Here is an 18,021-nt window from a genome sequence, read left to right on the forward strand (position 1 = left end):
GGATACATACAAAGCCTCCATATCACCTGAGGAATAACATACCAACAACTGTTGCAAAATTTGTTTGACAATTCTTTGACCTGCAACACTAAAAGATCCTCAAGCCTAATTGTCCAAAATTCTGAGAGTGGCATTACTAGCAAGCTTTCTCCAAGACAACAATGTCTGCTGTCAGATTGTGGTTCTTTTGATATAGTAGATGATTTGTCTGATGTACTCTCAGAAGGCTCATGTTAGCCTGATAGGCTATATCACTGCGTGCCACCTGTGCCACACGTCTCGTCACCATAAAGCAAGAATTATTGCCAATATCGGACATCCTGTAATCATCATACAAAAGTTATCCAAGAGAGAAAAAAAAAAGAATTTAGCAAGTGTAACTCTTGAACGGAAAAAAATGTTAAGGTGTTACTGCTAATGTGTAATATGTATTTACAGTAGTCAAGATTATAATGGTTATGTCATTACTGAATATGTACAAACTATATCTTTGTCATCACAGTATGGCTTAAACAAAAAAGTATAAAAGCCATTGTAGTTACACAGCAATGACACTGTTTTGGGTATTTTAAATAATCAAGGAAGAATTTGTTTTAGGTAAAGTAATCAACGTAGGATTTATAGTAGCTACTGTATGGAGGAGGATGTGTTTAGGGTATGAAATACCTTACACTATTCAAGAAATTTGAAATACTATGCAGATTTTAACATTCAACATGGTTTCCTGGAACCAGTTACCATCATATTCAAGGCCCAATTCAATTGATATCAATGTTTGAAAACATGTAAATGAGAAGTTAAGAAAGCATACAGTTCACGTGCAAGTACATCATACAGTAGCCGAGCAGCTAATGTTACTTGGGCAGGATTCTCATGCAAGAGAAAAGGTTGAAGATTTCTTTTGTATGCTGTGAGACTTGCCTCTCTGCCAAAATGCCATAGTCAGTGCTAGAGCAAATTTATCGTTGGGAGGTTGCATATCAAATAGAATACTTATTAGATGTGGGACAGAAGTGGTTATTCATTACTGGAGTATTTACCCCAGACATGCAAGACAAGTGTCAAAACTGATTATCCAGAGAAACTAATGATTGTTCATTATGTGATAAAATATTTTACATACTAGAATTATTTACATTATAATTCATTGCCATATAACAAAAACATATGTTAAATAATACTGAAATTATCCTGGTAATCCTTTATTCCTTTAGCAATACGTATTTCAGTCAGTGCTTTGTCCAAAAATAATGACAAATTAAAAATACTTTTCAGTACATCACAGTAGTCTTACTACATTCACAACAGCAACAACCACCATCCAAAAAATTCATACAACAGTAACCGACAGACAAAATATACTATTTCCTAATTTTGTGTCATTACATGGCAACTCTACATCTTCACTAAACTTTGGCAAATTAATTATATGTATAAACCCATAGTAACCTTGCCACTCTTTAAGAGAAGGTTAAAATTCTAATTTGGATGAATTCAGCCATTTTATTGTGGCCATGCAGGTACATGTTTTATTTCTAGGTTCTTTAATCTCAGATTTACTTTATTCTAATGTAATATCAAATTGATTTTCAATGACTAGTCAGTTTTGCAATATCACAAGTTACGTTGTTTTCTCAGAAATATCAAAGTCCAAAAATGCATCGAGTTTTATAAATGGCATGTAAAACTTTCCTCTTCCAGGAAGTATTACAACTACAGTGAAAATCTAAATCCTACTAAAATTTACCGCCTTAAAGGGTACTGCCCTTTGTAGTTAAGAAAATTAACTAAGCAACTACAGCATTTGCTGATTTTCTTTATAAATGCATAACAAACTTGATCAATGATGGTTTTATTATTACAAGTATGTGATGAACTTATCAACATTATTAGTTAGGGAAATGAAGATACAAAATAGAAAAATCACCCATATGCATTAACATTAATAGTTAACGTACCCAGCAAAACTACCGTTACATCGACAACTGTAAATTTTTGCTATTTCTGTATTTCAATTTACCTTTGCTGTTTTAAATAAAAGTTTCTAATCATACTTTATCACAGCCAATTAAGAAGACACAATAGGTTATGTACATAAATAACTTCCTAACAGGATTGACTTTCTAGCGCTAAATAATTTACAAACATGCCATGTAACATTAACACTTTATAGTCTATAAACAAACTTCTATATAATATCTTCCACTTCTTTATACAAGCACCAGAAATTTATGTGTGTATTTAAGAATGTGTCCAGAGAATTTCTATAAATGTTCTCCAAGAGCATATTACCTGTGGAAAATGAATAACAATATCCTACCTTTTCTGCAAAACATTTCATGGACAGAATGAGCTGTAGAAAATTTCCTTATAATTACTATAAAAAGAAAGATCATTATTCCCAAAATATCTGTACCTGTACTAGTTTCTTTGAATATAAAAGTTGTGAGCAGTTTGATAATGATGTAAAAACAATGATGGATATTTCCTGCACTTCAAAATGGCTTCCTGCAGAGGCTAACAACATGGAAGACCATTCTGACACATAAATGCCTGTTGTTTTCAATTCTAACTTCATATAAAATTTTGCCATTACCTAAGCATTTTTACTTAAGGGAGAAATATTTGCATACACTTGCAAGCCATTCATAAGAATACCACAATTTCATGTTGTACTCCAACACACTTATAAAAAAATTCCAGAATATAGATCCTTCATAAGGCTTTACTATACATGTAACAATGAACCATAAAGTGCTGTACTGTTTGTACTGTATATACTCCCGAATTTAAAGATATTTCTAGAATGTAGACCATAAACTACTTTTTGTGCATGCAAAGTTTTTTTTCTTCTCTATACAGGAACCAAACTATTCTATAACATACCAGTACATAGTTTAAAACTGAATTCCTACCTCTGAAGAACCAAACTAAAGTATTCAGTACTACATCTGATATACAATTATGATAAAGAGAATACATATCAGATGGATACCTACAGTACTGTAATTTTTCCTTTACATTCCATTAAAATTAAGTAAAATGTCAACTGAGTATTGATAATTGGCCTTAAGAGGGTGCATATTATGCTGTACCTAACATTATTTACTGTAAGTATAGTAAATTCCTTTTACATAGTCGTTTATAAAAATACAGGTGCAACATCACTGAATATAAGACACTGTATGTACCTGCAAGAATCCATATACTATAAACAGATTGCCAAGATTACATTATTTCATCTTCTTTATTTACTGTTTGGAGACTCCTGCTGTACTTTATTTGGTCCATTGAAATAATAAGATTATAAAATAACTTCCAAAACCCTTGAAAAAATGTCTTTTCACAGCTACATAACTGTATACAAAATGTCTTTTGTACAAAAAACCAAAAATCCTTCTTTATCGAGTTTTCAACTCACCTTCATAAACTAATTACTAAAACATGGTATGTACTTTCTACTATGAATTCATCGTGATGAAGTTTGAAAAATCTATGGGTTAATATACTCTCTCTAAAAATAATGGTAAACATTCTATGCATAAAAAACAGGTGCTGATAAATGCTCACTCTAACCTATTTCATTGCAGTTGGTGCAAATATAACCCACCACAGATCACTAACAGATGAGATCCTTCAATACATTCTCACTCAAAATATGGTTTTACCATTTGTACATCACAAATGTGTGCCCTTTACAAGAGCAAACAAAACAATCCAGATATGTAAATTGCCATAAAAGTAGAAAAAAGTATGTACATAAATCTCTTTTACTATTATGACATCTTAGCTGAATTACGATAAATTGGCTTAATTGCATGAGCGTCTGGTGCAGAAAACACACAGTCCCCGGCAATGAACGTATGAAGGACCTTTAAAGGGCCCTTGTCGCATACGAGTAAAAAGTCAGCATCGGTGTTGAAGTCCAGGGTGCCTTTTAAGTGTTCAATTCCCATGGCCAGTGCTGGATGTAAAGTGGCTGCTTCGATGCCTTCAACTATGCTCACTCCTGGAATATATTTATTCATATAAATTAGACAATACACTATTTGACAAACTCCTGGAACAGTATGCCATATCTATTGCTGTTGTACTTTTATTTTTTGCATTTTGATATTGAAAAAATAATTTAAATTTGAAGGACCATATCAATGCATATCCATGTCTACATTCGACAATTCATAATAGAAACAAAAGATGATGACTGTTCAGATGGAAAAAATATGCAAAAAGAAGCATTTAGCCATGCCATACCTGCATCAAGAATAAAATGACGAACACAATCATCCATCGTCACAATGGAACCAGCTAAGGTTTCAGTACCTTGTAAGAGGGCTCTTTTCCCTCGAACTGTGACCTGAAACTGACCGAGGGTGTGCTCGCCTTCACCCAGGCCCATTGCAGCCATTGCATCAGTGACAAGAACTAAACCTGTTTCAACGAAGATGTACACTTCAATATCTTTTGCTCTCCAAGACTAGAATAAATTTTTTCTGTATTCCTAGGCCTAAATTATTTTCCTTTACATCTAAATTATAATTGGAAGCATCACAGGAAACCACAACAAATGACAAAAAGACTTCAACCACTGTGAACTTATACTACTTAAATTTCACCTTTGTAATTTTTGTACTTCACAAAGAGAACTTATTTGACAGTTATTTTACTTATTGATGTACTTAAAAAAAAAATCAATATCACCTATTCAATAATTAACTACAATAAAAGCCATGGGGGTAAAATCATGCTACCTTTCGGATGTGTACGATGAGCAATTCTGAGGGCAGCTGGGTGGGTGTGCATTCCATCGGCAATAATTCCATAGTGAACAGGACGTTTAATAAGACGGCTAGTGAGAAGACCAACAAGGCCTGGGTCTCGATGGTGAAACTGAAAAACATTGAAATGGGACAAAACTTGATTATCAGGTGTTATAAGGTATTTCATAAACACTTTCAACTTTATATATGAAACATTATTAAGAACTAGATTCTACCAATATGATTTTCAAAAGTCATAAAGCAGTGTCACACTAAGGCCTAACCTATACATAGTGATAAAAACTCACTGGTAACATTGCATTGAATAAGTGGGTGATGAAAGAGGCTCCACAGTTCACAGCTGCTTCTCCAGTGTCCAGATTTCCAGTAGAATGACCTGAGGAACAGATTTGTTTTATGCTATGGCTGAGACAAGACCTAAATGGAAATGTCATTACAGCCAAGAATTGGTTTCGAGGAAGTAATGAGAAGATATATTACTGGAGAAAGAAATCACAAGCACAATCTCAAAGAAGCCATAGAGCAAAGATAATGCCCACGAGCACTATATATTCTGATGAGAACAATATAAAAAAAAATACTACAGTACTGTAAAAAGAAGGCATAGGATGTTAAGTGCTGAACCGATACTGAGGGAAAAAAATAAATGAGAATGTCTACACAATGAAAACAAGGAAAATCAAAGATGTAGTCTGGAGTGACCATAAACAATTGGAAAATTATGGAAAATAAGAAATGTAGTGTGGAGTGACCATGAACAACTGGTTCCCGAAACCACACTATCATAAAGATGGAGGAACACCCTAAAATTGTGTTAAGCCATAGAAATAACTAAAGCTATTGAAATAACTAAAAATTATTTTCTATAAAACTTTTTACAAAACCCCAGTTACTTCCATTTTCTCCTGGGGAAATTTGGCATACAAATAAATCAATGACTTACCTACAGACACGACAATGCCTCGACTAACAAGACCCTCTATGACGTCGAAGACCCCAGGCAGCTCAGGGGCAATAGTAACCATGGCTACATTGTCAAGCCTTCCATAAACCTCCTCAACTGTCTGCATTCCCTGGAAATCATAATTGAAAAAAATTATAAAGGTATTTAAAGTAATACTTATGCTTCAACTGCTTGACAGAAAATGATAATAGGGGACTTAGAGGATGGACTTAAGGAAAATTAAAAAGACTCAAAGGGATAAATGAAATATGTACAGCAAAACTTCATTAAATGCAAGAAACTAATGCTACTACTAATAATATTGAGAATAAAAGCTGAATACTTATTTACAAGCAACACAAGAAAGGGTACTCACTGACTGCCAACCTCCACCAAGGCAATTAGCAGTCAAATGCTTTGACACCTCTGCAAATTCTTTCAAAAATGCAAAGCCAATTACCTTTGCCAGTCAAAGCCTAAGCCTCATATTTACACATTAGAAAACAGCAGTAAGCTATTATTTTCCCTTAATGCACATAAGTCATACCAACAAAAAAGGAGAATCCTAGAGCCAAATTAATACTTGCAGATACACCCAACTTTAACAATGGTCCCTTGGAAAATGGTGGTTATTAAAAAATAAATTTACTCCATTAGTTTTCAAACTATCCTATTAACAGACAGACATACAGATCAACAAACCATAACAAAAGAATAACCTCTAAAGGCAGGCCTACACAAGAATTAGGGAGCTGAATATACTTTGAATAAGAAAGGCAGGCAGATTATAAAGTTTTCAAACATACAAAAATGCTATAATATATAAATTCTTTAGTTCACTCCAAAGCTATTCATATTTCAAAATCTTAGCAATGAACTTTGGGAAATCTACTGTGCCTTCGTTTATAGATAGGATATAAAATTTAGGCCAAGCACTGGGACCTATGAGGTCATTCAGCGCTGAATTGGAAATTGACCATAAAATTGTTTGAAAGGTGTAACAGGAGGAAAACCTCACAGTTGCACTATGAATCAATTGTCTGGTGAAGGTGGAAAGTAAGATAGAAGAAAAAATATGAATGGGGGCACAGTAAAAGGGATGAAAGGGGTTGCAGCTAGAAGCCGAGAGGACGCCTTAAATAATGGCTATGGTGCACTGATGCCGATGGTACAACCCTGCTACAGGGATGCCTTTGTTTATGATCACAACTTGAACGAGTAAGTAAAAAATGCACTGAAGTTTCTTCAGATCAATCAGGTTTTTTTAGTTCATGAAACTTTCAGCCATGGCCCAGTGGTGTCCTGTACTATAGGTGCCAGATGCACAATCATGGCGAACTTTAACCTTAAATAAAATAACTAATGAGGTTAAAGGGCAGCAATTTGGTATGTTTGATGATTGGAGGGTAGATGATTACCACACCAATTCGCAGCCTTCTAGACTCAGTAGTTTTTAAGATCAGAGAGCAGAGAGAAAAAGTGCAGACGGACAGACAAATAGCCATATAAATAGTTTCCTTTTACAAAAAACTAAAAAGCAATTTATACAAAATCATTTAATTTACTTGAAATGAACATTAAAACTGTCAATGGGACATCTGGTTGATTCCACGGACCTCACCATATGTCGTTTTCTCAGAGAGTTCTTGTCAACAAGAAATAACAATCCAGTAACAATGTCTGTCCTCACCCTGCTTAATTCTGATCGATGAAATAATTTTATTGCTAAAGGAAGCTACAGTAAATGATTTAAAGTGCAAAGCAACAATTAAAAATGAAAAGTCAGTTTAATATAACAAAAGGAAGTCAAAAGAAAACATATTTATCTAATGGCAACAATAACAACGTATAGAGACCTATATGTAACTGTAAGAGAAAAGTGACTTGGTAATACACTCTGAAGCCATATAACACAAGGGAAATAAATGAAGCAAAACTAACATTCTCTATTCCCCGTATGAACTGGAGTGGGTGGGCTCCCTTCTTCTCAGGGCTGATGAAAGGCCCTTCCAGGTGAAGTCCCAAAATGCTTGCACCTTCATGGCCTCCTGCAGTTCTTTCGATGCGAGGGAGAGCCTGAAAAAAAAAAATAATAATAGTAGTAGTAGTAGTAGAAGTAGTAGTAGTAGTAGTAAAATTGTTACGAAACAACTTCAAGAGTTAACATTTCTTTCATGTGCGAAATCCCCCTCAAATAAAGGACGAATAGACCTATAACGGACGAATGGAAATGATAACGTTGATAAACAATGTTCCTTCACGCATAAATTACGGAGATAAGACAACATCAAAGCTCTGCCGCCAGTCAGTGCATCGTCTGCCTATCAGCAGTGTTGTAAAAAGAAGAAAGTGATAGCGCATCATCAAACAACTCCCCCCAACCCCCCCCAACAACAACGAGGCTTCCCTTTGTCGCCGAGGCTTCTCTTGAAACATCTAAGTATGGAGCGTCATATACATATACATTATCACCACTATCTTCCAATTCATTGCAGATCGTGAACTGTCAGCCACAAGCAAGCGTTATGTCGTTCTTTCACGCATTTTATCTCGTCACTTATCGGCACGAGAGTTTTGTGTCGTGCGTATGAGTAGGCTTATTTGCAGCAAAATATAAATATTCACTTAAATACCATTTAAAATAAATGACAAACATCGGCCAATCAGAAAACGATTCATACAACAGAGAGAGAGAGAGAGAGAGAGAGAGAGAGAGAGAGAGAGAGAGAGAGAGAGAGAGAGAGAGAGAGAGAGCTGACATACTGCCAATCAAACTGAACTGCAAATATGCCAAAACCAATTGACTGACGGTCAGTATCTAGGTATAACAAAGATATGGCAGAGGGATGCAACACAAACAAATAAATACAGAATGAAAAAATCTCATTCCAACCCCAAACTAAATTAACTACATCATATTCCAACCCCAGCTTAATTTATTTAACGCCTGCTGGCACTGACGTTGAACCCACCTGGTGATAGACTGATGTGGGTGAGGTAACGATGGTTGGACAAAATGAAGTGACACCCGTCGACAGGATCCCCTTGGCAACCACCGATATGGCCTCCTCCAGGTTGTCAATGTCCGAGGAAAAGTCGTAACCGAAACCACCTACGAAGGGAAGGAAAGGAAAGGAGTTACAGTTAGTATATGGTAAATATACAAATTTACCATTAATCGTCACGAATACGCTATTGCCAACATAGGCATACCCTTCAAAATACAATATCAACTTACAAAATCAGCCATTCCCATTTATATTTATGGCAATTTTTCTTATTCCACATCTATGCATCAGCATCTCCAGTGCATTCTCGGACTTCTTTCATTATGAAATCCACCAAAATATCAAACATCCGTGTAGACTTCACGCCAAATAATTATCTTTGCACTGGTCACACTTACGTCTACATATTCTAACAGTTTTAATTTCAGTCATAAAAGAACTTATCATTCCTTTCAACATACTACCATCGACGTCATACATTCTCAATGCCCTTCAAATCACAGTTGTCAGTATAAATCAGACGCTTTCTTTAGATCCGTATATACCAAAGACAGCTTCTACGCATCACTCAAATCTGCACAAACAATTGAACCCAAACATACGCACACTCGGTCTAACATATCCAAACCCACGCTACTCTCTCATATTAATCCTTCTGTATTGTTTCTGACATTATTCTAAAACTGACGAGTTTTAACATTTGAGCTCAATAGCTTCGGTAATTGTACTTTTCTACAATTCTTACAAGCTCACTTCTATCGCCTTTCACTTACACAACAAAAAACAATCATTCGTCTTACTTTTTACTCTGGAATCGTTCCTGACTTTCTTGTTAGTCATTCAACCACACTATCACAAACACAGGACCCTTTTTTCTATACTTCGACCGGAGAAGTTTAGAGAGAGAGAGAGAGAGAGAGAGAGAGAGAGAGAGAGAGAGAGAGAGAGAGAGAGAGAGAGAGAGAGGTTGCTCTTTACATTAAACCGGACTTGTTACAAGAACCGGACCTTAAATAATGGCAGCCCTTAAGTGATGAAGGGGGTGCTGAAACGAGATAGAGGGCTAGTATAGCCCTATGGAATAGTCCCCCCCCCCAGATAGAGATGGGGGGGAAGGGGGAATGGTTTACAATAAACCATACTCGAGCAAGCTCATAAGTGACAATAAGGCACTGAAAAGCATAAGAAGTCCGGTGTAGACCGATGGTATCAGTCCAATCAACGAGAGAGAGAGAGAGAGAGAGAGAGAGAGAGAGAGAGAGAGAGAGAGAGAGAGAGAGAGAATTAATAAACGGCACTCACCGTTAATCTGGACATCAATGAACCCCGGGCAGACCAGGGCATCACTGCAGTCGATGACGACATCGGCTCTGATTTTCTCGTCGAAGAAAACGGGCTCCGGATTGATGATCTTCCCATCTCGAACCCAGAGGTCATCCTTGATGATCTTCCCGTCCCTGACGAGTCTGCAGTTGACGAACTGGAAGGTGGTGCCGGGCTTGTTAGTCCCAGTAGGGTTTACGGACGGCATGTTGAGATTCTATTTGAAGTCTTTTCCTGGCTTCCTTTTCTGTCTTCGAAATTTGGTACAAGATTTGAACGCATTAGGCATAATAAACATAAAAAAGGAAACGCAATACAGAAAAAAACGGCCAAATCCCTATATAATCACATGAAAAATGCTTCCATAAAAAAATAAATTCTTCCTAAATCTATGAAAATACACGGCGTGTTGCTTGATACTTTATAATCACATGAGATAACCATATAGGCTAGTATCAATTGTAGAATAAAATTAGAAACTACTTCATAATACGTTGTACTACTACATCATTTTCAACATGATCTCGAAAAACGTAACGTAAATGTATGTATCCCAGTACAATATTCCACGACGATATAATGATTAAATTAATAAAATACCTTTTAGATTAATGACAATATGAATATGGAATGGTCATACAGACAACATGCTTGAGGTATACCGATATCTGCATTTAATCCTGGGTTATAACAGACTCAACTTGTGAAATGACAAGTCTTTGATGCCTTGCATACATTAAATGGGAAATAATTATTATCTAATTATATAAACACTGTAAGTCTGGGTCAAAATTAAACCCAGTTTTCTCTTCTGTTTATGAAAAAAAGAAAATCGGTTTTCAGAACATTTAGATGAATTTAAAAATCGACAGAAATAATGAAACTAGATTATTTAGTACTTAAAAATAAAAGTTTACAGTAATGCAAAAAATTGGCAAGTACATTTTTCACCATCAGTATTTTTGGGCTTTCGACAAGTTATACACGTTAAAAGCTTTAAAAGTTGAGTAGAAGGAGAGAGAGAGAGAGAGAGAGAGAGAGAGAGAGAGAGAGAGAGAGAGAGAGAGAGAGAGAGAGGGAGAGAGAGAGAGAGGGGGGGGAGAGAGAGAGAGAGTGTCATCGTCAGGTGTCATTTATCCCAAGCGAATATCAAGTACACTGGAGATGTGATTAGATACAGCCTTACGATAAACAAAAGATACTTATCTCTGGTCCTTTCAATAACGCTTTCAAAATCATCAAGTGACAAAGGTGGTTCAACAACATGGGGCAAATGAACTTTTCAGTCAGAATAAACCAGTATGAAGCTTGCATAAAAAGAGTGGATGTAGTTCATATTAATTTAAAGCTTGGGTCCATCCAGATGTAACAACTGGGAAACGAAATGATCACGAAGAGGAATATCTCAGCACTAAGGAGGCAAACGCTGCTTTCGGTGCAGAACTTGGCGTGACTGTCATTGCATGCACGAGACAGCGAAGGACATTGATTTTCGCAAATTCTACGACATGACGACAAAACGATTAATTTATTATGTATCCTTTACAATATATGAGCGTTTAATGCAACTTCCAGTATTGTGTATACTTTTCTAGTATAAAACTCGAACTACTACTGTGATTTGTTAGAATAATTTTGTAGCAACCTCAATGAACTGCCAACTTTAAATTGCTGCGAATCATGAGTACTACACAAGCTGTGGTACAAAAAGTGATGTATAACTACAATTTACCAAGCTCGAAGTTGGCTTATGGTGTGACTAGCAAAAGGAAGCATTTGACTGTCTATCTAAAAAAAATAAATTTAAATGCATCTCTGCGTGTAATCGGTCTAATAAAACTATAAAATCTACCGCTTTTATCTAAGGGCCCCATATACTGAACGATTATCTGCATCGTTCGCAAAAACATTGTGTATGGGCACTTCTGAATCAAAAGCTATCGAGCGCGTCTCTTCTAGAGATGATGCCATGTTCTCGAGACAAAATCTTTGTTCAGACTGAAATCGGCGCGGAGATTGTTCATACTGTCTGAAGAGAGAGAGAGAGAGAGAGAGAGAGAGAGAGAGAGAGAGAGAGAGTGTGTCGATGACGACAATCGTTCAGACAGTCGTTCATACAACTGTTCAGTGTATGGGGCCCTTAAACTCTACGACCCTCTCCCCCTCGACAAGTAAAAGTTAGTTGGATGTCTGCGTACGTCGTTTAAATGAAACGCATTTTAAGTTAAAACATTACATCATACAACTAATTACACAACCTGAATCGCGCGGAAATATGAGAACCAAAAACTATGATACGCCGCTTGAAGGACATGTAATGAAACGTACATCGGGGAATAACAACGATAAAAGGAACATAATGGATGAATAAATCATAACATAATGGATGAATAAATCATAACACATTAAACTAACAACGGCTGAAGATAGTAAATTAGTTTCATAGCATTACATTTTTTTCACCAATACTGGCTAATTTTGCCATAGCTTCGCGGCAAGAAGATATGGTAGTAATATAATGTAAGAAAATGTCCTCGCCACACATATACTTTACATACCGTTCTCGGGTGTCTTTTTTTCAGAGAGAGAGAGAGAAAAAAAAAACTACAGCTAATGAAAGTAATTTAAAGATAAATGCTGATCTAGGCACCTCAAGGAATCAAAGCACAATCGACTTCCATTCAAATCTCTTAAAATAAGGTTGCCACGGTGTATTGTTGTCAATAAGTGAGCGAAGGGATGCGTGATGTAAAACAAACATAGATTTGATAATTTTAGACTAAAAATACGAAGAAAAATCAAACTGGTTTAGACCGGAAACAGGACAACATACATATGTTTAATATTTTTAGACTAAAAAAAGAAAACAGGAAAATCAAACTGGTTTAGACCGGAAACAGGACATCTACGCGTTACTGTACGACTAGAAATGTAAGAAACCATTTGTAACCATCATAATTCTTTTATTCTATCTTATAATGTCGATTCTCTCAGTTGGTAAACCCATCACATTCAGTCAAACGTCATATTAATAATAATAATAATAATAATAATAATAATAATAATAATAATAATAATAATAATAATAATAAACTGCGCAATGGGCGGAGAAGAAAAGTACTTTTCTATCAAATTGCCAAGGTGTGTAATTTCCGTTCTACTTAGTTTTTTTTTAATGCTTTTTAAAGCATACGCATCATTGAGTTCGTATTGCCCTACATTCAGTCATCCCTAAGGAGGGCATTGTAAGATATAAAGAACCTTGGGTAATGTGTTGAAGTATTATAACAAATGTAAATAATATTTTTTTTTAACTTCATTCCTGTGGAAGGGTAGGTTACACCCAGCTGCCTGCTGTTTGAAGTGTCAGCAATAAAGCAAATAAAGAAACCTGTATTCATATCAGTGTTTTAAGAGCATTACATATGGGCTGCTCTGAATATACGGATGATAAATATAATTACAAATACAGAGAAGGAACCTAAAATACCATGATATTACGCTTGACAATGCAATGTACACAGCGAAAAAGGAACGACAATAACACGCCCTTCATACTAATCTACGGAAGAGAAGCACATGATACAGTGGTATTTAATATACATATACATATACATATACATACATATATGTATATAATATATATTATATATATATTATATATATTATATATACATATATATATTAGCCTGAATGTTCACATAATACAGATTCACCACTGATATATAACTGTTTTTGTTTATGCATCTCTTTATAGTATCATCCAAATGAAAATATACATAATATATTTAGCTTCAAGGCATCATATACAACTATAATACTGTAACTCTTCGAGGTTAAAAGGCATCTCATAGTAGCTTCATGAATATAATGTAATACTTAAGTCAAGGGTTGGTACTGGTAAACCTTACTTCACCGCACCTAGGTAAACTCGTAAAGCTGTTCAAGGCATGTATGTTTTATGAAGGAAAACTAAGGGAAAGTCCAGGTGGGGTGAAGTCACCTTCTTAGTCAGGTAAAATAATGTACCTTTGGTTAGGTTAGGTTAGGTTAGGATGTGTCCATTAGTTGAGTAAAATCTGACAGTTTCGATTCCATTACAACTTTCTAATGGATACGATCTTCTAACATTTAACTTCAGTTACAAAACAGAAAATCTTATGAATTAAAAATTAAAACAATAATAAATGTGCTAATCAGAATATTTCACTCTGCAATACAAATTTATAAGCATAGTAGAAACATACATCTTTAAACACTGGTTTAGCCAGCTCTGGAAAATTTTTTTTATCCTTTTGCTTCAGTGAGCCATATCTTGGTAATTTATAATCTTTTCATAAGGTAATGTAATCCAATGTAACAAGAACAGCAATGGTAATTTAAACAACATGTCTCCATTCAAGATATTACACAACAGTGAAACATACAGTATATTAAAATTTACAAGTCCACACGTAGACCTTATTATTTATCAACAAAAACTGTCAAGAACCAACAAGCATAAAGTTTGTTAGAATCATTATTACATTATAACTTTACTAAAAATAATATAAGATAATTATAAGATACTTTTCCATGAAAGAAAGCTCTTCATCGAGCAATTATAACTTCCAAAATTCCTTCTTCTAAGAGAGTTACAAAGAGCAAGATTTACCAGCAACATAAATAAGTTTACATTGAGGAACTGTCAAGTGCTTTTAATTTTTAAATAAATATTTCAGCATAGTATTGCCATAATAGGGTTCAAATTTTGGGAGAGTACATTGAGTTTAAACAATTTAAGCCAATCTTCATATTAAGAATCCGTCTAAAGTGATTTTGAGCAAACACTTACCTTGTCATTATTGTATGTGTACACGAGTGGGCTTCATATGTGCTGTGTGTTTACATTTTTCATTAATTAAACTACATTCTATTTCCAAGAAATGAAGTTACTGATATTACAAATGGCATTCCTTTAATACTGTATACATGCTTCTAAGGAAGAGCCCTGCATAGACATATTGTTTATTATTGAATTTCTTTTACTAAATATAGAAACGGGTGTCTATGATGCAATACAGGTGAGAAAACTTGACAATTTAACGAAAAAAGTGTGAGAATTTACTGTCCTTTGTTTATGCTTTTGTGCAGAGAAGCTCCATGAGATGCCATGTTTGGCACAGGCCCCTTGGGGAGTAACGTAAAAAAACATAACAAAACGCAGTTAATATCGCAATTACTTTGGTAAATTTCTCAAGTTATCTCACCTGTACTTAGTTAAAAAATGGTCTCATAGCAGAGCTCTTCTTTAGAATTACCAACATTACATATTGCATTTGCCCTATTCTAGTGCTGCCCAACGATACCTACAGTGACGGGTTTCTTGTAAGTTCCTCATTTTTATTTCTGCAATATAGGCAACTGTAGGTTATTTAGTAATATTCTGTTCCTGTTGGGTCTTGACAATACTTGTCAGTAAGTAGGAGGTCTACCTACCAGTACGTAACTTCATTGGGTTGAAGGTATAAACTAGGGCCACACATATTTACAATGAGGTACCCTAATCAATTTTACTTTGTTTCTAGCTAATCATACTGAAGGCACATTCTCAAATCAGTTAGGTACATACCTAGCTATAGGCTAGTATAGGTATATTAATTTTAAATGCTAAAAACACTTGTGACTAGCTATTAGCAAATAGCTAGGTACCTATTCTAAATGCATTGATGGTTGTAAGGCCATGTCCGAATTAATTAGGCTATGCTAACCTCTGATGGATTAGTATTGTAAGAAAACAGAATGTGAAAATTGACACCTGACTAGGCAATAGCTGAGATTACCTTATGAAGCCCTGCTCCATATAGTACCTAGTTTTACTATCCTGTTATATAAACGGCAATCCTTCTATCGTATATTGGCTAAATACTATTTAAGGTCACATCACAAACATTACCTAGGTACTAGTATATAATGTACACATCACAGCTCTTTATCAGATATTTCTGCTTTAAACGCTCGAGTATGCCAGGCGTGACACAACAGTAAGAGACCAACTTATTTATCCCACTAAAGTAAATGTACTCTAATGGTTTTTTTATAGTTTGTCAAACTTTGTGAATAAACTAGTAGTAGTCTTGGTCTGTTTTCATTACAAATGTCACATGTAAAATCACCAGTTTTGTAGTAGGTCCACTCTAAACTACACTTGAACAGTGATAACTATTACTACTATGCAGTAAAATAACGGCGAATGCAGTCGCTCACACATACACTCAGTAACTGATTGCGACTAAGCGTCTCTCGACGAACTTAACAATGTAAAAGTGGCACAATCGTCCCTATCAATTCCCAACTTATCACGTCGAAGGCTACGTTATAATAGAGATGAAGACATCTTCAGCATGAAGGTATAAACATACATTTAGTGCATTTAAAGGAATTCCGTGGTCTTAAATCGACGAAAATTATTAACAAAATATAATCTCATACATATTTCATTAGAAAATAAAATTCTAAAAATACGATAATAGATTCTTATTGCTTATTTGTAAGATACATCCACCACAACACAAAAAATCTTGTTTACATACATCAGCTGATGCGCGCATTCGAGTTCTAAGTTGAAAAAATGATTTTAAGTTTTAAACACATTTCTCTCGAAAAATATATTTGGTAGGTAGTAATATTTTTTTTAAGGAAATAACTGAAGGATTGCTCATGAATTTATTCAGTAACAAATACAATCACAACAGAAAACGTAACAGTAAATTTGGTATAATCTTCGTAAACTAAAGTATAATAGGATTTCCGAAACCCTCCTTTCTTTCTTCAATGGGGTTTGTACTATAACTACGAAGTATCTGCCTCTACTATGTAGCAAATCTCTCCCACGGTTACTGCTATTATACAACCGGGAGGAATCAGACATCAGAATCTATTATTCTTCTGCGACTAACGAAACTGAAACGATAACCCGATAAGAAATGAAAACTATATATCTGACATTGATATCCATTATAGGCATGTGCATATCCACTGTGATGTGTTGAGGTTGTTCTTCCTCCTATCATGGTAAGGGTAAACAAACGAATAAGGAAAATCTTAGGACTGAAGTAGAGTAGCCTAACAAATAGTTGTTACTCGTTGATGGCTTATCCAGGTCCCTCACTATCAAATTAATAGTTTATTCATCAGGGCCATGAACGCTTCACACATCATTTTCCCTTAACTCTCATCCTCACAATGCACTTTCTACGGTTAATGAGGTCATTTTGTGCCTCAGCAATCCTCACAGTCATCTTTATCTTTACACATAGGCACAATGATTCCTCTCACCTATTAATTTGCAATCGTTTACCTTATCTAGACATTGGTTACATACCCTGGCCAGCAACCCAATCACGCTTTTACTGCTACAACTTAGAATTTATGCATAGTTCCAGGTGCCTTTCCATTTTGCACCCTCTTAATTGCCTTCCTTTTAGGCTAAACAGTGACTCCGAAAGCATTTACCGAGTGTATTCACTCTTGTATCATCACAACCTACCTCTCTTATATCCTCCACTTTTGAAAATGCTTAGGCCTACTCCATGGATCAAGGATTACATTCTCCTCAGGCAACATCCCTCCTTTTGGACCTATGATCCGTATCTATGGCTACTTTCATCCAGTAGTCTATTGCGCTTTCTCCTTCCTAGGATTCTCATTAACCTCTTGCTTTTTTTTCTCCCTTATCTGTCCTCTTGTATATCTGTAGTCTGGCCACAGTCTTCTCGTCTAATACCGATAAACACAACTGATTCCACGTTCACATTCTTAGATAAATTTTCACACACCTTAAAAAAAAACATAGATGTGGGGCAATAGACCTCTATGGCAAATCAGTTTACGTATCTAACCAGGTTTGTATTGATCATCTACCTCAGGCGAGATTGTCTGCCTACGTAGCTATAGTGCAATGGTGATAATGTTTTGGGTGATAAAG

At 35.3% G+C, this 18,021-nt stretch overlaps 1 protein-coding gene across 8 annotated transcripts; it reads right to left on the reverse strand.

The window, feature by feature from the left end:
• Positions 1-1,186: 1,186 nt before the first annotated feature.
• On the reverse strand, positions 1,187-16,437 carry LOC135221080 (N-acetylglucosamine-6-phosphate deacetylase-like). 8 transcript variants are annotated; one of them, XM_064258866.1, is made up of 9 exons: positions 16,308-16,437; positions 10,035-10,306; positions 8,697-8,836; positions 7,666-7,800; positions 5,725-5,854; positions 5,069-5,157; positions 4,752-4,890; positions 4,255-4,431; positions 1,187-4,009 (listed from the first exon to the last, which is right to left on the reverse strand). In XM_064258866.1, the coding sequence occupies exons 2-9, from the start codon at positions 10,261-10,263 to the stop codon at positions 3,777-3,779; spliced, it is 1,272 nt and encodes a 423-aa protein (XP_064114936.1). In that variant the 5' UTR covers positions 10,264-10,306; positions 16,308-16,437; the 3' UTR covers positions 1,187-3,776. The 8 variants fall into 8 exon arrangements, with proteins under 8 accessions (XP_064114936.1, XP_064114935.1, XP_064114931.1 ...); XM_064258865.1 differs by having other exon boundaries at positions 10,035-10,302; positions 16,308-16,420; XM_064258861.1 differs by having other exon boundaries at positions 16,264-16,408.
• Positions 16,438-18,021: the final 1,584 nt, after the last annotated feature.

The sequence above is a fragment of the Macrobrachium nipponense genome, chromosome 2, assembly GCF_015104395.2.
Source record: "Macrobrachium nipponense isolate FS-2020 chromosome 2, ASM1510439v2, whole genome shotgun sequence".
Lineage (NCBI taxonomy): Eukaryota > Metazoa > Arthropoda > Malacostraca > Decapoda > Palaemonidae > Macrobrachium > Macrobrachium nipponense.